We start from the raw sequence: 24,089 nt of genomic DNA, 5'->3' as shown, positions 1-24,089 counted from the left end.
ATTTTATCTAATAGCAGTAGAGACTAACTTAAAGAATTCACAACCTTATTGTATTGTTGATCCATAAGCGTCCCAAGCCTTGCACTGAAGAAGAAAAACCCTTACCTCAAATTGATTTAATAATCCTTGAATCGAAAATGTATGGATCTGTTGTTTTATTTAATTAATTTATTTAAAGTAAATAGTACTAGCAATGCTTAACTGTATATATTAAATAAACCCATAAATTTACCAGGCCGTTCCAGGATAGATAAGAGCTATGTAAGTCTATAATTTTATTTTTTTGTTTTCATTTTTTTGTTTAAAGATGTTCTATATTTGTACTATATTTAGAGCTAATTATCTTAAGACAGAAACACTTGATAAACTCTGGAAAGGATCCCTCTTTCCACAATTCCTATGGGTTTGGTGTGGGATAGCTATTATAAAAAAATAATGATTGTAATCTGGGTTTTTTTCTGATATGAGGTCATTTTGTAATGTGGATCACCCATCACCTTGCCTTCTGGTTATAAACATTTAAACACTGAAACCTCTACACATTTCTTTTGACATCAAGACATATTTTTGCTATTTTTGTTAATATATAATACATGGTGCTTTCTTATAATTACAGAGAAATATGATTGGAATCAGGGGGTTTCCAGATGAGATTATAGTTGGTTACTTAATCCACAAAATGGAAAGTATCCTAAAGTTCAGTGTTTGGACACCACTTGCTGGAGTTGGGGAATGTTGCTGAAGAGCCTAAAAGCTAGCCATACAGTATAAGATTTGTAAGGTGGGGTGAGGTTGCCACATGAGTGAATCTTTCACCAATTTTCCTACCTTAATGTGGACAATAGCTGACCCGATCATTTGGTGCTTGGGCCAATGATCAGATCATAATTGCTGCTATGCACAAAAAAAACAAACATGCCGACTGACATCTGCCCGATTTATGGCCAGATAGGGGTTGGGTAGGCCAGTTGGAGGGCCCCATTCATGGGCACATAAGATGTTAAATCAATCTGAATGGACTAAATTGGGATCGTAAATCTGAAGAAACGTTTCAGAAGATATATGAAAACTAGATCTTGTAATAGCTTCTTCAACTAGTGACAGATAACCATCAGCTAGTTAGTAGAGCATTCTAATGTACTTGGATGAACCTGTAGTAGAAATGTTAGGTTTGGGTGCCCAGCCCCAAGGGGTACAGAATATCATCAATTACAAAAATGGGCTGGCGTTCCAAGGGTATCCAACATCAGGCCAAAAATATTTTATTTAGTCTATATATTTGTTGACATGTAGAATAATTTTTCTTTTCATACTTATAGCCTGATGTTGAATTCCTTTGGAGTGACAGTTCATTTTTAGAATTGATAGCTATAAGAGCAGACAAAGGCTCCACCAAGTACCACAGAAATGCTTAGTATCGTATGTCTCACCCGCTGAAGTGGCAGGCCCAGGGATAGAAAAATCTCAAGAGAAGGACCTCTGTGAGGGTATTTTACTGAGACAATTAGACAGCTGCTGAGTATTACTACTTATGCCCATAAGTAAATATATTAAATGCTGTGAATATACTGGATAGCATCCTAAAGTAACATTAAAGGCCCATTTAATAAGAGGTTATTGTAAAATTCCCGCATATAAACAGTTACTGGGGGTCATTTATCAGCACTGAGCAAATTTGCCCATGGGCAGTAACCCATGGCAACCACACTGGCTTTAAAAAGCTAATCACTGATTGGTTGCTATAGGTAACTGCGCATGGGCAAATTTGCCCAGTGTTGATAAATGAGCCCCACTGTTAAAGAATCAGCACTGGTGCTGAAGATATTGCAATATCTATGAAGCCAGTGTGCAATCCCTTCCTCTAATCCTACACAAAAGATATTAAGGTATAAAACATGCTCTAATATGTGTTGCAAATATATATATATATATATATATATATATATATATATATATATATATATATATATATGAAAATATCTATATGAAAAGGACAAGGGTTCCAAGCTGTAAATGCAACCCCACCTACCCAGTGTTATATTTGAAATTGTAGTTTATGTGTGCAGGTTTTATAATAGACTTTAAACACAAGCCTTGGGCCCTTGGGGGCTGCAAATTTGTTATGCACCCTCCAGTGACTCTATTTGCTTAGGTCTCACCCTTAGATGGTTCTCCTCTTCATTAAAAAATGCATTGGCCTGGAGTAGTTTCCTGCAGGCTGGTCTACTTCCTTAACTTCCCGGACATCACCTTTGCAAGGTCAGGCTTCATACATGAGCTGTACAGAACAGGGAAAATTTGATACTGCACAAGTGTCCAGCTTGAGCTTTCAATGAGGCTATTTTACAGGCATGCTTATATGGATTTTATAGGCATGCTGATTCCATTGTAGGGTGGACCAGCTGTTGTGCACAGATAGTAAATGACCCTGACTGAACAGTACATAATATTTTGCTAAATGTACTAACTGTTGTAACTAGATTATAACATTTTATTTCCTTCTAATTTTACAGTGAAATGTGACGAGCCTCTGGTATTGGGGTTACCCCATCAGTCCTTCAGAAGTTCTTCAATGAAATCGGGAAGTTATGCTCCAGGTTATGCCAAACTCAACAAGAGAGACGGTATGAATTGATATATAGATATTACGTTAACATCATAAACATTTGCTGCAATGGAGTTATGTCTACATGAAAGATAAACTGTTACATTTTACTTACCAATATTAATTTGCTAGAAGGCCTGATCATATATGAATCACCAGATGTGCCAAAACTCAACTTCACTATAATGATAAAACAAATCAAATATAGAAAAAGAGGAAACAAACAGAATTCGATGTTTCAGTACAGACAAATTCACATAATTTGGGTGCTTCCAACCTTTACATTGCAATGTGGAAATATTCAATCCAGTAGTTGATATTTCATAGTTAAAATGCAATGGATTGGGGTTGTACAAGAGCCAAGAAATCTTAGATGAGTTTCCTAATGAAATATATAAGCATTTTCTTAATCCCCAGTACAGGTATGGGATCCGTTTTCTGGAGACCCGTTATCCAGAAAGCTCTGAATTATGGAAAGGTCAACTCCCATAGACTCCATTTTATCCAAATAATCCACATTTTTAAAAATGATTTCCTTTTTATCTGTAATAAAAACAGAACCTTGTACTTGATCAAAACTAAGATATAATTAATCCTTATTGGAAGCAAACCCCTCCTATTGGGTTTATTTAATGTTTACATGATTGTCTAGTAAATTTAGGGTATGAAGATCCAAATTACAGAAATATCCATTATCCAGAAAACAACAGGTCCCAAGCATTCAGGATAACAGGTCCCATACCTGTACTTAATTTTCTTACTTCTGTTTATTCATTAATCACCAGTGTTGATTACTGGGTTCCTTTTTAAATTATGTTTTTGTGAAGTATAATTAGTTCATTTCTCTTGTGGTGACCCAGCACAGTATACTCCTTTAGTTAGATCAAGAATTAAGAGGGTTATTTATTAAAATCTGAATTTCTCTAAAATTTTAAAAAACATGAATTGATATTTAAAAAGCACAAATATTCGATAAAATCGTGTGAAAGCCAGAATTGTGCGTTTTTTTTGGTGATTTTACCAGAATCGTGTGATTTTTTTTGGGCTTTCTCCCAAAAAGCCAGATTTTTTCAAATTAGTTGGATCTTCAGGCTAATTCCAGCATAGACCACAGAAACTTCCAAATAGGATAGAGGCCTCTGCCATATTATATTCCGAGGACTTTTTCCATCCTCGGAGTATAATAAATCTCTAAAAATTTGAGGAATTTGTTTCCATTAAAAATTCGGATTTTATAGTAAAAAAACTAGAATTTTTCAAGTTTTTGGCACTTGAATAAATAACCTCCTAAGTGTAGAAAGTAAATATTGTTTCACTATGCACTTCATTTAATTAAATAATGCAACACATGAAAATACTACAAGATACTGTAAAATTGCCCACTGAAATATAGAAATACAGTTAAGCCTGAAAAGGTATATTCTTTTAAAATGCTTTTATTATATGTTGGAAGTTTAGTTAAATTGTATTATGTACAATAGACATTCCCATGTATGATGGCTATTTCCCTTCTTTGCTCATATACAACATGGGTAGACAACTATTTCTGTGCTGATATTAGATAAAGATTAACAGCGCTGTCAGTTGCCAGTTAGAATATTTTCTGTGTTGACATATGGCTCATAGTACATAGGAATCGATCACAATAAGCACTGATCCCTAAGTGTTTGTCAGGTAGTTTCTCAGCTGACACTCAATCTGATGGGTATTAGGGCATAAGAATTGTGAAAAGGATTGTTCACTTTTAAATTAGCTTTCAATTTGACATATAGAGTCATATTCTGAGAATATTCTAGAATCACCTACATACATGTGGCATGGCACTTGGGCAGATCATTGCCAGCCCCTGGCATGCTCCTTGCTTGCATGCCACTTATGACATGGAAGGAAAGGTTCTTAGAAACCCAGTATTTGCCCTAGTATCTGATCAACTATTATATATTTGCAATGTAATTTGTGTGTGTTTAATGGACACCTTGGTAAAAGGAAAAAAATACCAGAAAATTATTCTTAATTATGAATGCCTGGCCAATACAACACACACAATATACACTGGTATGTTGTATTTCAAGAAAAAGCTGAATGTATTATGTGACATGGATTGTGAGAAATCATTTTAGAAGTGGTTTTCTATAAACAATAGATGTCTTCTATAAAAAAAATGGAATTTAGCTTCATATACTGTACAGAAAAAGCAAAATGATTCCTGTTACACAGCAGGTTTCCTAGAGAATGATAGCTCTGTGCTGTTAGTGTCTGGCAGGGCAAATCTCTGCATGGTATTTTAACAAGCTGGTAAATTTGTCCTTTAATTGATTCCCTTCAAAGGGCCCTTACCTCCCTATATATTATACCAGATCTAAGTTCTAGAAAGAGAGCTGATGCATATAGTGTAAAGATTGTACCATTCACTTATGGGGGGTGGGATTGGGGATGGTGTGTATGGCTGGTGCCCAACTTTTCTGCTGTGGTAGGAGGGTTTGCTCTCCAAAACTCTTATCTGCAGCATCCTTCCCATAATAAAAGCTACAAAGAAGAGCAGTAGTAGTGAGCGTATAAATCTTCTCAAGGATTAGCTGAATAGGTCAGTTTTCGATCGAATTCGAATCGTACAAACTTTTTCCAAGAAAAAAAACCTTTGATTTTTCAAAGTCCACCAATTGACTTCAAATAGGTTCTAGGAGGTCCCCCATAGGCTAAAACAGCAATTCAGCAGGTTTTAGATGGTGAATGGTTGAAGTCAAATTTTTAAAGAGACAGTACATAATAAATTAGAATTTTCACTTCGACCTTTGATAAATCTGCCTCTTAATATGATGCAGAGAGTGATATTCTGAGACAATTTGTAATTGGTTTTAATTTTTTTTATTATTTTTGGTTTTTGAGTTATTTAGTTTTTTCGTCAACAGTTCTCTAGTTTTCGATTTTAGTAGTCTGGTTTCTAGGGTCCAAATTACCCTAGCAACCATGAATTGATTAAGAGACTGGAATATGAATATGAGAGGGCTGAATAGAAAGATGAGTAATAAAAAGTAGCAAAAACAATACATTTGTAGCCTTACAGAGCATTCATTTTTAGATGGGGTCACTGACCCCCATTTGAAAGCTGGAAAGAGTCAGAAGAAGAAGGTAAATAATACCCAAACTGTAAAAAAGAATTAATGAAGACTAATTGAATAAATCCATAGTAGATTACATCTACATTTTAGAGATGTTCTAAGAATGTTCCAGGAGCGCATAGGGTTTAACAGATAGTGTAGCAGCAAGAACATAATCTTTGCTTTTGCAATTTAAATGATACACTTTATCTATATTATCTATACTTGTATACATATATACTTTATCTATATAATCTCCACTGGTAGCTGCCATTTTGCAAGTTACCAACCCAATACATGCTAGGAATTGTAGTTCATGCAACTTACATTTAGATAAACATACTATCAAACTCATTTATGAAAGGGACTGTAGAATGATCTGGATTTTTCTGTAATATCATTTGTTTTTATATTTATACAGCACTTTACCAGCCTACTCATCTAATAAAATTAAAATTAAATTATACTTTGTGCAAAATAGTTAGAATATATTTTTCATTAATACATTTTGACTGTTATCAAGCTTTTAAAGTGGTTGTTCACCTTTAAAACCACTTTTAGTATGATGTATAAAGAGATAATCTGTAAACTGCCTTTCATTTTTTATAATGTGAGGTTTTTAGTTATTTAGCTTTTTATACAGTGGCTCTCCGGTTTGCAATTTCAACAATTTTGTTGCTAAGGCCCAGATTACCCTAGCAACCATGCATTGATCTGAATGGAAATTAATGAGATGACTTGAATAGAAAGATGAGAAATAAAAAGTAGCAATAACAATACATTTGTAGCCTTACAGAGCATTTTATTTTTTAGATGTGGTCAGCGACCCCCGTTTGAAAGCTGGAAAGAGTCAGCAAAAGAAAGCAAATAATAAAAAAATATACTTAAAGCAATGCAATAAAACAGTCCAAAGTTTCTGCAGCCAATCAGATATAAACAGACCTGTACATGCTATCTACTGATGATACCTGCTCATAATAGTAACTGGAAATTGACACCTCCACTGTTTCTTGAAATAATTGGTTGCAGTGCCTTGCTATAACTGAAGTCAGAATTATACAAGTTATTATAGTTCCCTCTTTTTTTCTGGTATTACCTAAATATTTAAGATGCCATTCATTAGTGCTATATGAACAAGACTAGAAAATAACAGTGCTGGGCTATTATTATTCACTAAAACTTCTCAAAGACTTTATTATTATTATTCAATATAAAGTCCTCAGCCATAAAGAATATAAAATCCCATCATTAATGGACCATTCAGACATTGTCACTGTGAAATGCTTTTCTTGTAATCCCATAAGATGTGAAAGATAAACCCCAGATAAAGTCAATGCTATTTTTGTTGAAAAACATCTACTTTCTGTCCTGGTTTTTCTTTGACATGTGCACTGATTTAAAATCCATGATCATTAACAAAAGTGTAGCGAGGGGAACTTTTTTTTTTTTAGAGCAGCTTAATTTTATTTCTTTGAACACATCTCATCTTTATTCCTTTGAACACATCTGGAGCACAATGATATATTTTTGAGAAGAAGTGGAAAAAGCTGGAGACAGTCTAAATGTACATGAAAGTGCAGGTTCATTACTAAAACATCTTTTTTTCTTTTATAAAGTCTTATTTTAAATCTGTAAATTGCCAGCAGGATATTACACACAACAAAAAAGGAGCATCATAATATACATACTAGAGTAACATTTGACTATATAGAAAGTGGGAGAGAAAGAAGAAAAGAGAAATATAGAAGATCATTAGAAAAAAAGAGAGTGAGATGGGAGAGATTGCGGGAGGATAGATGAGCAAAATGATGTCAAATATAAGAATGCTAATCAATAGTTAAATCAAACTTATTATTAAGGCATGAAGGGTCACATTTACTAAGGGTCGAATATCGAAGTCGAAGGATTTACCGCATTTAGTTCGATCGACCGATTAAATCCTTCGTATTGAACGATTTTAATCCGTCGATCGAACGATTTTCCTTCGATCAGAAATTGCTAGGAAAGCTTATGGGGAAGGTCCCCATAGGCTAACATTGGTGCTCGGTAGGTTTTAGGTGGCGAAGTAGGTGGTCAAAGGTTTTTTTAAAGAGACAGTACTTCGACTATCGAATGGTTGAATAGTCGAACAATTTTTAGTTCGAATCGTTCGATTCGAAGTCGTAGTCGAAGGTCGAAATAGCCAATTCGATGGTCGAAGTAGCCAAAAAAAAACCTTCTAAATTCGAAGTATTTTTCATTCTAATCCTTCACTCGAGCTAAGTAAATGTGCCCCCTTGTGTAAATTATGGCTGTGCTACAGTATATGTAGCACCCTACTACTGTATGTGTGCAGACTGTTTAAATATTTATTGTGGGACAATTATTAGTATAACTGGACAATGTACAGGTATGGGACCAGTTATCCAGAATGCTTGGGACCAGGGGTTTTCCAGATAACTGGTCTTTCTGTAATTTGGATATTCTACATTAAATAAAACCAATAGTCTGGTTTTGCTTCCAATAAGGATAAATTTTAATTTTACATTATAATCAAATAATCCAAATTTTTATTGATTGATGCAAACTGTCTATGGGGGGGATAACGGGTTCCCATACCTGTATTGCTAGTTGCTCACCTGATTTGATAGAGACTGCAAGCACTTTATATTTCTTGAGGCAGCATTGTTGCTTGGAGTTACATTTCCTACAAGCCTTTTCTACAGGAAGTGAAAGGAAGCCAATGGCAGCGCAGCCTGAGAGAATCAGAAAGGAAGAGGAAGGGAGGACCCAGCCAGCAGAGGTGTGCTGTGTTGGAAGACTTAAAAAACGGTGGGGCAAATTCACTAAGCGCCGAAGCGCCTAACGCTAGCGTTAATTCGCTGTGCAAGTGTAACTTCGCACCATTACTACTGGCGAATTTTCGCAATGGACGTAACTACGCAAATTCACTAACGCGCGCATTGTTCTGACCGCTACCTTTTACGCTAGACTTCCTTCGCCACCTCAGACCAGGCGAAGCGCAATAGAGTAGATAGGGATTGCTTCAAAAAAAGTAAAAAAAAATTCTAAGTCCCAAAAAACGCTGGCGCTTTTTCTATATTATGGGTGATAGGCTGAAAAGATTGAAAAATGTTTTGGGGCTCCCCTCCTTCCCCCCTACATTTCCTAACTCATGGCAACTTAACTATACAATGGGCACATGTGTAGGGCAAAATAAAGATTTTATTTGATGTTTTGAAGGTTTCCCAGGCATTTGTAGTGCTGCTACATATTCCTCCATTGAAATTTTAATTTGGCGCCGTATGCAAATTAACCATCAATAGTGTAACTTCACTTTGCTTAGCGAATCAACACTAGCGCAACTTCGCAACCTTACGCTACCCCTGAGCGCGACTTCGGATTTTAGTGAATTTGCAGAGCGCTGGCGAAAATACGCGTGGCGAAGTGCGGCGAATCGCGGCGAAGCAGATGCCAGCGCAACTGCAGCCCATTTTGTGACCAGCCACAGAGAGAGACTGCTACTAATCAGCAGAGGGAGACATTAAAGTTTGCTAGTAGTGAAGGGCATATTTCCACGATTCGGCGCTGTCGAATAAATTCGCGAAATGGGCGCGAAAATTCACTGATGAAAATTCGCCAGGGCACCAGAAAAAATGTAGCCGGCATATTCGCTGGCGCAAATTCGCCCATCACTATTTGCTAGGAGTTGTTTACTGATGCATTTTGTGTCACCAGATGACACTTAGGGAGTTATATATTAAAACTCAAATTTATTTCATATTTTTAGTAAACCAAGCTCGACAAACTCCCATCCACGATTTTATGTTGTTTATAAATAAAATAACTCTGAAAAGTTGAGTCAGGAAAAAACCCAAAACATACAAATTGTTTTGGATTTGACGTTTGAACCACCCAAATAACCCCAAACCCAGGGCAGATCACAATATCTTCAAATTGTAAAAGGGACATCTCTTATTGACTTACATGGAGCTACCGCAACCTTTGAGGCTTCCCACAGCTTAAATACCCCCACCAAAGACTTTCACCACAGTTTTGTCCGATATGTGTCAAAGCACTTGTTTTAACACATTTGTCTCAATTGCATCAGATGGACTAACACTTCAAAGTCACAGTTATGCTGTAATTAGGTTGGAAAGCACTACATTTTGGGTAAAAGTCATGGCAACCTCACCTGAAGTTGCACTGTGCACACTGCACTTGTAAATTAGCTCTTTAGTTGTAGTCATTTTAGAACAGTCCATCCAAGTCCTTGAGCCTTTCATTTCATCCATTAAAGGGGGGGGGGTCAATAAAAAAACATTAAAAGTATACTCCTTAAGAAAAATAAATATAATATGCAAAATCTACCAATTATTGTTCTATAAATATAAAAGCTTGCCTGTGTTAAGTTGAAATCAATAATTAATTTTGTAGGGAACCTGAAAGCTAGCAGAGTGTGAATAATACATAATTTCTGCATGCTGTGTTGTTTCAGTTGTGTAAGTCAATTCATCTGGAATTTAAGGCGGTCACAACTTTAAAACAGTAAAGAATACTTTTAGTATTAAATGACCTTAAGGGCTGAATAATAGCAACAAGAGTGGAGTGGTTAGTAATTATTAATATTAAATTATAACGTATTCTACAAATTTTCTGCAGACATGGACCGTCAATTATTGAAATTACAGGTAATTCCAATTAATCAAAAGGTTATTTAATAAATGTTTCCAGCATTTTTAATATGTAGGTTGGGTTGTCCTTGCCTTGCTAGTACAATGTCATTTGCATTAATTTCATTATTTAAAATCATTCCCTTGTTCATTTTGAAATAAAATTCCTGTTTTTAAAGTAGGTCAAAGAGATAGCCGTTTTTTTCATAATCTCTAAGCATTGTATTTGATTGAGATGATAGAAAATAATCCAGTACACTCTCTATTCCACCTCTAATGCAAGTGTTACATAAAGCTGCAACTCTTCACTAACTCCTGTATAATGTTAGGCTTGTGATGGGGGCATGATAACTTTTTATTCATCTCAGTGGGATTCAGACTCTTATTTTACAATCGCTGATTAATAAGAAACGGAATTTTCTAAAGGCAGGTTCATGCTTTTAAAATTCAAAGGTTTGGCATCCAAAGACAAATGTGAAACATGAATGCAGAACATATTAGGATACCAGTCACAATTCAGTGCCTTACAATGCAATACATCCCAATGATTGATGAAAGTTTTACCTCTAAGCTAAGACTTCCTTTGTTCCAATATTTCAAGCATCAAGAGACGTAGACCTGGCTGGACTGAAACATTCTATACAATAAGATTCTGTCCCTAATTTTTAACCTAGCAGTCACTAAGCTGCTCAAGGGAAACTAAAACCAAAGGGGGAAATGAAAGATATGATTAATTGCCTTTTGTACGCATTTAACAGACTCTATTAATCAAGTAAGGTATGTGAAAATTATTGGCGGAATTCAAGAATGTCCATTTTGTAATACTCCCTTGGTCTTTCTAACCCTAAATTAAAAACAAAACACATAAGCTTGAAATCGTTGTGGAGAGATCCATGCAACTAACACAAGTGTATAAATTAGTTGATTTCTGGAGTCTATGGTGTATCATTTGCAGAAAGTGTACCTGGCAATTGCTTGGCATACTATACCACAATTTGATTAAATTCCTTACAGCTTTTTGGTTGACTTCAACGGGGACTGTGATAGCTATAACAATGAACCCAAACTACAGTATCTGTTTTTACAAATAAAATATATTTGCAAGCTATTTAATATACTATTAATGTGCCTCCTTAATTTGAACATTGTCTATCAACAAATGCCACAGTCATGTAGTTTGACATCTACACATTCCAGATTGCTTGGATCAGTTTGTTGACCATGGAAACGACTGACACTTGCTCTGTTAGAAAAAAAATGGTAAAATTAGAAAAGTCACTAACACAACCTTTTATATTACACCACAAAAGACTAATTGTGAAACCCAATTATTAAACAATGTTTTTACCGCAATAACAGATCCCCTTTAAACATGTTTAAAAACTGTAGTTCTTCTAACAAGTGCCTTTCAGAAAGGAATAGCATCCATCCAGCCTTGTGACCTAAAAGCTTTAAAATTTAGCAGGCCCTTCATCCCTTACTTTACTATCTACATTCTCAACACTAGCCAACGCTTTGAAAGAATTACTGGCACCTCTTTTCTCAGATGGACTACAGCACTTCAACAACTTTAAATGTACTTTGAAGTGTTCTCTATTTTACAGTTTTGTAGAGTAGCAGAAGCAGCATTGTTAGCCGCAATATATTTGTTCTTAAACTTTCAAAAGAATTTATTAGGGGTGGGGGTATATTTATTATGAATATCGTTATATATATATATATATATATATATATATATATATATATATATATATATATATATATATATATTGTATATTTTAAAGAATGGCCAATGCTGTAAATTATCTGTCATCACTAAAAATGAAATAAAATACAAGACAATTACAATTCTCCTTTTCAAAATAATCTGCAAATGGCTGCCATTTTCCCAGGACACATTTTAATTACAGGTAGTACCCCTTTCCCTATGTTAATATACAGGCAGGTATATTTTCACCAGATTAGAGGTTTTCTATTATTATTCTTATACTTTATACGTATTCTTTACAGACTTTATACAGCATTCACGTCAGTGCCTGCTCCAGTTGAGCTAACACTCTAAGGTCCATATTTAGTTTATCAGAAACCTGTTTTATGTTTCTGTGGTGTTGTAGGAAACCATTGAGAACATACAAACTCCTTGCACATTGTAGTAGAACCCAGCTCTGTCAGGCAGCTGCCCATGCTGCACTTTTTTGCTGCACTTGCTGAGTTCTGTTCCCACCTGTCACTCTGAGCTCCTACATGCACATTATGGGGCAGATTTATCAAGGGTCGAAGCGAATTCGAGGGAATTTTCAAAGTAAAAAAATTCGAAATTCAAAGTAATTTTTTGGATACTAAAAACAAGAATAGGATACTTCGACTTCGATTTAAAGTAAAATCATTTGAATATTCGACCATTCGATAATCAACGTACTGTCTCTTTAAAAAAACTTCGACTTCAATACTTCGCCAAATTAAACCTGCTGAAGTGCTATGTTAGCCTATGGGGACCTTCTAGAGCAGTTTTCTATGTTTTTTGAAGTCGAAGAAAAATCGTTCGATCGATGGATGAAATCCTTCGAATCGAAGGATTTCATCGTTCGATCGAACAATTTTACTTCGACTGCAAAATGGTTAAGTGAAAAAAACTTCAAATCGATATTCAAAGTCGAAGTAAAGCCATGATAAATCTGAAAAAACAAAAAAGAAAAAGGTAAACCTTGACGCGGTATGGTGGCTTATCAATTTTATGATCATAACTTTGTAACTAAACAACCCTGTTTCAAAACTATATGCACTAGCATTTTTACTTGAATTACTGAGACAGGGAATTAGACTTTTTTTTTAAATTGGCCTCAGGTGTGCACCCACAACCATTCTTTTTTGCCTTGATAAATCTGCCCCTATATGTGTGCTGCTAATAGATATTGGTTCAGAGAAGAAACCAGACGCAATGAGCAACAGAAGCGATATCAACACTGATATGCCTTATTCCATATGGTTGTCTGAATGGTCAAAATAATATAGAATTTGCTTGTTTACAAGAAAGAAAAGAACACTGATGCATCATCATTTATTTATATAGCGCCGAAAAGATACTCAGTGATTAAATGATGAACTTGTAATTTAAGAAACTTATTATAGATCTGCTTGGATTCCCTGTCTGAAAATCAGACAAGATGATACTCAAGTTACCTCTATGAAAGGTAATTGGCAAATAATATACCTGAATGGGATATGTTATCTGGAAGCCTATTATCCAGAAAGCTCAGAATTACAGGATGGCCGTCTCCCATAGGCTCTATTTTATGCAAACAATCATTCCAAATTCTATCAAAAATATTTTTTTTTCTCTGTAATAATAAAACAGTACTTTGTACATGATCCAATAAAATGAGTCCCTATTTGAAGCCTGTTGGGTTTTTTTTTTTTTAATATTCTAGTAGACTGATGGGCAGATTTATCAAGGGTCGAATTTCGAGTTCAGTTTTTGAAAACTCCCATGAAATCAAAATTCAACCAATCGAAATTTATTAAAAAAATCGAATTTTCCAAACTCGGGTGAATTGGATTGACCCAAGACTTGAATCCAATTTGGATCGAATTCTTTTTGAGTATTAAAAACTTGATCAGAGTTTTTTCTCTGAAGAATACTTGAATGTCAGGAAGAGTGCAAACAACTCCAAATTGATCCCAGGATGTCTCCCATTGAGTAAAACAGCAATTCGGCAGGTTTTAGGTAGCAAATAGTCAAATTCGAGTTCTTAAAGGGTCAGTGTATGATAAATCTCGAAAATCTTAATTTTTCAAAAAATTAGAATCATATTTTAACAATTCCTTAGTCCAATTTACCAGTTTTGGCCATAAAAAAAACTTCGACCCCCGATAAATCTGCGCCCTTAAGGTATGAAAATGTAAATAAAGAAAGATCCATTATCCAGAAAACCCCAGTTCCAGAGCATTCTGGATAACAGGTCCCATACCTGTACTGTGAAACGGAGGATGTACTCACTATTGATCAACATCTACCCTTCATGATGAAGGGAGTTTTTACACCCCTTCGACCCCAAAAATATGAGTGTATTCGTCTGTCACGTCTTTGGCTGGAGGAAACTTACTAAGTGCCTTTTCACTGCCTGAAGCATTTGCTGTTCCTATATTCTCTCTCTCTCTCTCTCTCTCTCTCTCTCTCTCTCTCTCTCTCTCTCTCTCTCTCTCTCTCTCTCTCTCTCTCTTTTTGTTTATAACAAAACAGTGTGGGAATGTGATTTTGGAGGTGTATCATACATCAGCTGGGGTTACCTCATACTACACAATTTATTTGAGAATGATTCAATGTCTTTCACATAACTGAAATGCTGTTCAGCATCATGTCACCATTCTGTCAAAGAGTTATAATTCATCCAATATGATAATAGTTATGATAATTAGGAAACATTGAGCTGGAATTATTGCTGCTAAAATAAGCAACCCTCTTTAATACAAATATTATAGCAAACAGGTTCATTTCCATGAAATAAAATGAATGCTAAATCAATGTGTTCAAATAACATAAGGTAAAATTGTACTTTTATTATTACTATTAAATTATTAGGTCTCATCGGAAGATTAGATTTTAGGTCAGATTATTAAAGGACTTCAAATATTTCCCAGCAGTTACCAGAGTTGCTCTTTCCACATTATGCTTAAGAAGACATCATTAAACTTTTACAACTAGCCTACAGTAAATTTTAAAATTACTGTACATATTACCTAAATACTTGTTCCCTTTCACAATGTAATTTGTAAAGCAGTTATTCAGTTTTTAATTCAGCTTGCCACTGGCTTAGTCTCTTGAAAATTAGAACCATTTCTTAAAACTTTGAATTTTCAATTCTCATTTTTTTTAGAATACTTGTTATTATTTGTTTCAACTGTTTTCATGTAGCGATAAGCTTATTTTTCGCCAGGCATGGATTCACGGCGAAAAAAACTTGAACTTTTAATTCTCGTCTCTTTTAGAATACTTTTTATTATTTGTTTCTACTGTTTACATGTAAGAATCCCTTTGACTTTAATGCATTTGGACTAAAAGTCGCCAAGACAAAAAAGTCAGCACAAGAAGAAACGCCCTTTGACTTTAATGCATTCGGAGTGAGAAAAAAAGTTGTGTATGTGAAAAATGGGCACGCGTCAAAAAAAATTGTTGCCTATTGACTTCAATGTGTTTCACAAATTTTTCGGCAAAATGGGACTTTTTTTTTGCTCATCACTGTTCACAAGATATCACTGAGCATAAAAGGGGACATCATTTTTTGTAAGTCTTTATTTTTTAGAGTTTTCAAGGTTATATGGGAAATTTGGTTAAATCCTTTGGGTTGCACATTTGTTCCGAGAGCAGAGATAATAAGGGGCCGATGCATGAAGGGTCGAATATCGATGGTTAATTAACCCTCGATATTCGACTGGGGAATAAAAATCCTTCGACTTCGAATAGCGAAGTCGAAGGATTTTGCGCAAAAAGTTCGATTGAACGATCGAAGGAATAATCGTTCGAACGATTAAATCCTTCGAATCGAACGATTCGAAGGATTTTTAATCCAACGATCGAAGGATTATCCTTCGACCAAAAAAAGTTAGGCAAGCCCATGGGGACCTTCCCCATAGGCTAACATTGGGTTCGGTAGCTTTTAGGTGGCGAACTAGGGGTCAAAATTTTTTCGTAAAGAGACAGTACTTCAACCATCGAATGGTCGAATAGTCGAACGATTTTTAGTTCAAATCCTTCGATGCGAAGTCGAAGTCGTAGTCGAAGGTCGAAGTAGCCCATTTGATGGTCGAAGTAGCCCAAAAAACACTTTGAAATTCGAAGTTTTTTTACTTCAAATCCTTCACTCGAAGTTAATGAATTGGCCCCTACGTGTTGTTAAACCTAGCATGGTGCATAAGGAGAAAGGAAAGAGTTTTTCTAATTCATTTGGAACACACTTTAGCTGATTTATATGTTGCCATAAGACTCACAAATGCACTGTGCTACCCGACTAGCCACCATTGACATTCCCAGAGTTAATACAGTGCCTCAGAGTAGGACTGTCAAGCTGAAGGCCTGCGGGCTGGATGTGGTCCTCCAAGGTATTTTTTCATGTCCATTTCATCAATATGGGCTGAAAAAATACCCTGAATAAATACATTTATCCTGGCCTCAGTTTCCCACAAAAAGAATAAAAAAAACCATACTTAATACCCGTGTGTATTTTACATTTTCACTATATAATTTTATCAAAAGTAATAACAGTGGAACCATTTTTTTCAGTAAATACCATCCTCGTATACAAGGAACAAATGTATAGGTTATTGTGCAAACACAACATTTTCTACATGAAACAAAAGAAGCCCCTAAAGAGTGTATAAATACATGCCATAGCCTATTTCTATCCCTTACAGTATGCTCTTTCAAGATGATTTCAGTGATGTCAAAGCATTACACATTTCCAGCGGTGAGGAAAATTGGGTATTGATCATAATTCTTAGGAAATAAAGGAATGCACAGCAATAAAAGAGCTTCCTGAAATGCTGGATATCTATAAAAATCTTAGACATAGCTTTTTATTTGCATTTCATTTTTCCTCTTTCAAGCAAACCTATTTTCTTTAAACAAAAAAAACTGAGTGGCAAGCATTTGTGTGCAGCTTGCACTGACGGTTTACAGAAAGTAAAAATGGCACCAATCCAGGGAAAGTAAATCGCTTTCTTTGTTTGGGAAACTTGATTTGATTGGGGCCAGCATTTATTTTTATTTCCAAGTCCAGGAAAATCACTGCCTGCATTATTTTACATTTTCTCAAGTTTGTCTGCAAAGGATTGCTCAGATCAAGGATTATTCTCACTCACAGAGCTTACAATCTAAATTGTATAGCAACAGAGCAAGAAAGTGACTTGTTCAAGGTAGCTTAACCACCAAGAGAGCCTTATACTTTCATATCAGAATACATTCATATCCTCTGTTTTTTGCCTTAAACAGAACTGATCACACAAAGAGAACATAGCTGTACACTTAGTTTACAAACCAAGAAAACACAAACATCTAAATATATTAAGACAGGAGCAATATCAAATATATGTTCTCTGTAACATGCTTACCTAAAAATGACATGATCTTTATTTAGTAGTGATGAGCAAAACTGGCCTCAGAAATATTCTTCTCATGCCAAAGGCATCAGAGCCTGTGGGAATTTTTTTTTATCTGCCAATACAATCAAGTCAATGACCATTTTCTCTCACGTCAAATACAATGGAGTTAATGGACACTGTTTCTAGTGCGAAATGCATTGGAGTAAATGGCCAGTTTTTCTCACTTTTATTTTGCTGCACAAAAAAGCTTGATTTTTTCCAGGTCAAACAAAACAAAAATTCAAGCACAGGACAATTTTTCTCCACTCGTGAAAATGCTAATTTCACCACCAGTCTGTATAAACTGAAAATAATGTGCTCTCCCTTTCACTTAGTACCAGCTAATGGGTATGAACCTATAAAAGAGGATTCAATGTTGACCATGTTTACCCTCTGGCTACCTGTAGAGTTAAATCAGTTATCCCTCTGTAATGTTTAGTTAGAACAAAGGTGGCCATACACAGCCAGATTCACTCATTTGGAGATATTGCCAGACAAGCAGACTTGAGCCTAATTTAGCCACCCACATGCAGGGCCAAATCAGAATGATGGAATCAAACAGTGGGGCCAACAGTGACCTCTAGGACAAGGACTTCATCAAGATGGTGAAATGCTCCTCGTCCTACAGGGTTTTCAAACCAGCCTGATTGATACCTGACTTATTTTTGACCAGATAATGGTTGGAGAGGCCTGTCAGTGGGCCACAGGCAAATAAATTGCCAACTCGGTGTGAAGGGACCAAGTTGGCAGTTTTTATCAGCCCTACTATGCCCAACTTAGCAGCAATTTGAAAGGCTTCATCACTGACAGATGAGCAATTCTCAATTGTGTCTGCTATGGTATGCTGTAGACAGCAAAATTCTTTTTCCAAGGCTGAAAAATCAGCATTATATATGCTTGTGTGACATCTATTCCTGTTATGCCCCAGCAGAATGAGTATAAGTTCCAGTCACTTTATATTAAACCTTAACCTTATTAAACAGCTGCTGTCTTATGATGGAGGGAAAAACAGAATCCACCTTTCACTGTTTGCGTAGTTGTTGCATTACCACTTGTGAAAAGAATGTTTGCATTAGTACATTTATTCACATGTATATCTTTTCCTGCCCGAACCTTGTGAATTTTTAAGGGGTGGTTCACCTTCAAGATAACATTTAGGGGCACATTTACTTAGCTCGAGTGAAGGATTAGAATAAAAAATACTTCAAATTTCGAAAGTATTTTTTTGGTTACTTCAACCATCAAATTGGTTACTTCGACCTTCGACTACGACTTTGAATCGAACGGTTCGAACTAAAAATCGTTCGACTATGCAATAGTCGAAGTACTGTCTCTTAAAAAAAAACTTCGACCACCTACTTCGCCACCTAAAATCTACCGAGGTACAATGTTAGCCTATGGGGAAGGTCCCCATAGGCTTTCTAAGTATTTTATTATCTAAGGAAAATCGTTCGATCGATGAATTAAAATCCTTGGAATCTTTGATTCGAAGGATTTAATCTTTCGATCGAATGATTTTTCCTACGATTGTAGTAAATCCTTCGATATTCGAAGTCGAAGTATTTAACCCTCGATATACGACCCTAAGTAAATGTGCCCCTTAGAATTTTATAGAATGGTCAATTATAAGCAACTTTTCCATTGCCCTTCATTATTTATTTTTGATTTTATGTTTTTTTTTTCATTATATACCATCTTCTTCTGACTTTTTCCAGTTTTCCTTTTTCAAATGGTGGTCACCGACCCCGTCTAAAAATGCTCGGTAAGGCTACAAATTTATTGTTATTGCACCTTTTTATTTAGGGCCTCTACTATTCATATTCCAGTCTCTTATTCAATTCAATGCATGGTTGCTAGGGTAATTTGGACCCTAGCAACCCAATTGCTGAAATTGCAAACTTGAGATCTGCTGAATAAAAAGTTAAGCACCTCAAAAACCACAAACAATAAAAAATGAAACCCAATTACAAACTGCCTCAGAATATCACTCTCTACATCATACTAAAAGTTAATATATAGATGAGCAACCCATTTAAAAGTTTTTCTACCCCTTTATAATTCCATTCCTTCTCCAAGTCTTTACCTCTATACAGTGTTATCCTCTTTAAAGGTTGACAAGCCTTTGGTGAGCTGTCAGATATTGAACTGATTGTCCTGACTTTGGGCCAAAAGGTCCAAGGTGCTTAGGAGCAAATTCCCTAACCGGCGAAAATTCGCCAGCGATGCCGGAGTTGTTATAATGCCCTACACATGAGCCCAGTGTATAGTTTATGTTCCATATGTTAGAAAACGGAGGGGGAAACCTGGTTACCCCAAAAAAATGTACGTACCTTTGCAGGCTATCACCAGTGTTTTTTTGGGACTTAGAAAATGTTTGCACTAAAAACCTTAGGAAGTCCTATGCACTCCATTGCACTTCGCCTGGTCTGAGCTGGCAAAATCAAGTCTGGCGAATGAGGTAACGTCCAGTGAAATCCACGTTCCTCTAGGACCATGGTGCTACACACAATATAGATGTCACGGACAACAGACAAAAAGTGCAAGTGTAAAAATATGCAACTCCTGCAAGACAGGACAAGACAGTGCACACTCAGCAGATGTAATATGTTAAGTAAATAATGCTAAATGTCAGACATGATGGGTGTATCATTGTGATATGATAGTAGTAAGAACATGATAAAGAACATGATAAAATGCAGATGTGCTCATAGAGAACAATTGTATCCAATGGCTATTTATTTATACAATAAGGTCAGATGGAGTGTGAGTGTGAGAGAGATCTGTCAGGTCCCTGAGTATTCAGAAGCCTTATGGTACCTTTTTCCAGATGGCAGGAGTGTGAACAGTGAGTGTGAGGGGTGTGTTGGATCAGCCACAATGCTGGTGACTTTACGGATGCAGGTAGAGAGACACCTATGATCTTCTCTGCTGTCTTCACTTTCCTCTGTAGGGTCTTGCGCTCCAGTGCAGTTCCAAGCCCAGACAATGATACAGCTGCTCAGGATGCTCTCAATAATCCCTCTATAGAAGGTTTTGAGTAAGGATGGTGGGAGATGGGATTTCCTCAGCTTGCGCAGGAAGTAGCTGGTGTTGTGGGACCAGGTGAGGTTCTCCACCAGGTGGACACCAAGGAATTTGGTGCTTTTGACGATCTCCACGTTAGAGCCATCGATGTACAGTGGCAGGTGGTCACTCCTAGTCTTCCTAAAGTCAACAACCATCTCCTTTGTTTTGTCTACATTGAGAGAAAGGTTGTTGGCTCTGCACCAGTCTGTTAACCACTGCACCTCCTCTCTGTTTGGTGACTCATCATTATTGCTGATGAGACCCACCACGGTTATGTTATCAGCGAACTTTATGATGTTATTTGTGCGGTGTGTAGCTGCACAGTCATGCATCAGCAGAGTGAACAGTAGAGGACTAAGCACACAGCCTTGAGGAGCTCCGTTGCTCAGTGTGGTGGTTCTGGAGATGATGTTTCCAATCTTGACTGACTGATGTCTGTCGGTCAGGAAGTCCAGAACCCAACTGCAGAGGGAGTTGTTCAGTCCAAGCAGGCTCAGCTTTTCTATCAGATGCTGAAGAATGATAGTGTTGAATGCTGAACTGAAGCATTCGAACGTAGGTGTCCTTTTTGTCCAGATGAGAGAGGGCCAGATGGAGGGTGGTGGCTATTGCATCGTCTGTTGAGTGATTTTGACAGTATGAGAACTGTAGGGGGTTCAGTGCTTGTGGCAGCAGGGTTTTGATGTTAATCCATGCCCCTTTAATATATAACTCCAGGTGTTGTATTTGTTTGGTTTATAATAAGTGCTTCTCTTGCCAGTTGTATATCCCCATACAAACATCAATAATAAAAACTAAGGTAACATGGTCTGTATAATTTTTACATTTGTCAGGTTAAGATGGAGTAGTCTCATTTTCCCATTTTAAATTACAAAGCTATACTGCGAACAGCCAAATGGTAAATCTTCCAACATTTGCTGGATATTGTGACGTTTATATGCATACCCATAACGGAGTGAAGAATAATACGGCTGTTGAAATGATTTACTATAATACTTAAATAATAATGCATAAAAAAAGTTTGTTCTAGCATTCATAATGTGTATATATCATAACGATGGCAAAGAAGACCATTAGAAATTTCAGGTACACAAAATTGTTTCAGCACAGGCTGTTTCTGCAGCAAATTTATAACCAAGATAGGCTGTTTTGTACAGTAACTTAACTTACCTCTGTATTTTCCTTTCAAAAAGTCTACATCACAGTGTTACTTCACCTTAACTATATTTTATGCAACGTATCCATAGAATCCATTACACAACAACACTGACTGCCCTGAGCACTAAATTAAGCAATTTGTGGATGATGGCTATGACAGCATTGTTAGTCAGAACAGTGAAGAAGGTCATTTAGTTAATAAATGCCTGTTAAAGTAAACAAACATTTTATAAAACTCTAGCAATGTACTATTAAAGGAATTGTTCAGTGTAAAAATAAAAACTGGGTAAATAGATAGGCTGCACAAAATAAAAAATGTTTCTGATATAGTTAGTTAGACCAAAATGTAATGTATAAAGGCTGGAGTCACTGGATGTATTACATAATAGCCAGAACACTACTTCCTGCTTTTCAGCTCTCTTGGTTTACACAGACTGGTTACCTTGGTTACCAGGCAGTAATCAATCAGAAACTTGAGGGGGGGGCACATGGGTCATATCTGTTGCTTTTGAATCTGAGCTGAATCCTGAGGATCAGTTGCAAACTCACTGAACAGAAATGTACCATTTGACCCCCCTTCAAGTCGCTGACTAACTCAGAGTTATAGGGGCAAATTCACTAAGATGCGAAGTTGCGCCAGGCGCAACTTCGCCGCACTTCGCCAGGCGTAGTTACGCCAGCGCTCTGCAAATTCACTAAAATCCGAAGTTGCGCACAGGGGTAGCGTAAGGTGGTCTGAGGTGGCAAAGGAAGTCTAGCGTAAAAGGTAGTGTTCAGTACACTGCGCAAGTTAGTGAATTTGCGTAGTTACGGCGCTAGCGAAAATTCGCCTGGCGTAAGGGTGCGAAGTAACACTAGCGAAACTACGCCAGCGTTCGTTAGTGAATTTGCGAAGTAACGAAAATGCCAAACGCTAGCGAATTAACGCTAGCGTTCGGCGCATAGGCGCTTAGTGAATTTGCCCCATAGAGCTGAAAAGCAGGAAGTTGGATTCTGGCTACTATGTTGGACATCCAGTGACCACAGGCTATATACATTACATTTTTGGCTAACTTACTATATTAGAAACATTTTTTATTTTGCACAACCTATCTATTTGCCCAGTTTTTATTTTTACACTAAACTGTTATTTTAAGGCTTTGCAGGCCACACTTTTACTAAACATATGCGTTTAATGTAAACAGTATGAGAAGAGTCAGTGGTATTTCTAACACAGCGAGATTAACATTTGGTCTGCCATCTTTCCAGTTGTTTTGTTTGCCTTTTAGGTTAACTTTTAGTATTTTGTATAATACAATATGGGATCTGTTATCCAGAAACCTCCCATAGATATTTTATCCAAATATTCAAATGTTTTAAAACTAATTTCCTTTTCCTCTGTAATAATAAAACAGTACATTATACTTGATCCAAACGAAGATATAATTAATCCTTATTGGAAGCAAAACAATCCTCTATCTAAAAGACCACTTTTAAGTCTTGGTAACTAAAAACCCCACTTCACCCTTAGGTCAAGTTAGAAGTGATGGTCACAATCACTTAGAGGAACCCCCTGAGTAAATTCACAAATTGTGCAGAACTATAGGTTCCATGCAGGATGCTGCCACGTTGATTGATTGATTTGACTAAATTGGAAAACTGGGCAGCAAACTGGAAAATGAGGTTCAATGTTGATAAATGCAAGGTTATGCACTTTGGCAAACATAATATAAATGCATATGTGTATTGGGAGTTTCCTTAAAAGAGAAGGATCTAGGAGTTTTTGTAGATAACAAGTTGTCTAATTCTGGGCAGTTCATTCTGTGGCTACTAAAGCAAATAAAGTTTTGCCTTGCATAAAAAAAGGGCATTAACTCAAGGGATGAAATATCATTTTACTCCCTGGTAAGGCCTCATCTGGAGTATGCAGTGCAGTTTTGGGCCCCAACCCTTAATAGGTATATACTGTACAGTAAATGAGCTGGAGAGAGTGCAGAGACTTGCAACTAAGCTGTTGAGAGGGATGGCAGACTTAAATTTTAAGGGTAGACTGTCAAGGTTGAGGTTGTTTTCTTTGGAAAAAAGACACTTGCGTGGGGACATGATTATACTTTACAAGTATATTAGAAGACATTACTGACAAATAGCAGGGGACCTTACCCATAAAGAGGATCACTGCACCAGAGGCCACCCCTTCAGACTCAAAGAACAGAACTTTCATTTGAAGCAACTTAGGTGGTTCTTCACAGCGAGGACAGTGAGGTTGTGGAATTCAGTCAGATGATTTTGTGATGGCTGATTCTGTTAATGCTTTTAATAATGGCTTGGATATTTTCTTGAACAAGGTTAATATCCAAGGCTATTGTGATTTTAAAATCTACAATTAGTATAGATATT

General features: G+C 36.4%; 1 protein-coding gene across 1 annotated transcript in view; it reads left to right on the top strand.

The window, feature by feature from the left end:
• LOC108718976 (contactin-associated protein-like 2) overlaps nucleotides 1-24,089 on the top strand; it is a 1,054,026-nt gene that overhangs the window by 335,598 nt on the left and 694,339 nt on the right. The window contains exon 2 of the mRNA XM_041566089.1: nucleotides 2,514-2,624. Within this exon, the coding sequence (XP_041422023.1) occupies nucleotides 2,514-2,624 (111 nt within the window). The remainder of the gene's footprint in view (nucleotides 1-2,513; nucleotides 2,625-24,089) is intronic.

This window comes from Xenopus laevis, chromosome 6L (assembly GCF_017654675.1).
Source record: "Xenopus laevis strain J_2021 chromosome 6L, Xenopus_laevis_v10.1, whole genome shotgun sequence".
Lineage (NCBI taxonomy): Eukaryota > Metazoa > Chordata > Amphibia > Anura > Pipidae > Xenopus > Xenopus laevis.
Note: the sequence above shows the minus strand (reverse complement) of the source record. Positions and strands in the feature narration are given on the sequence as shown.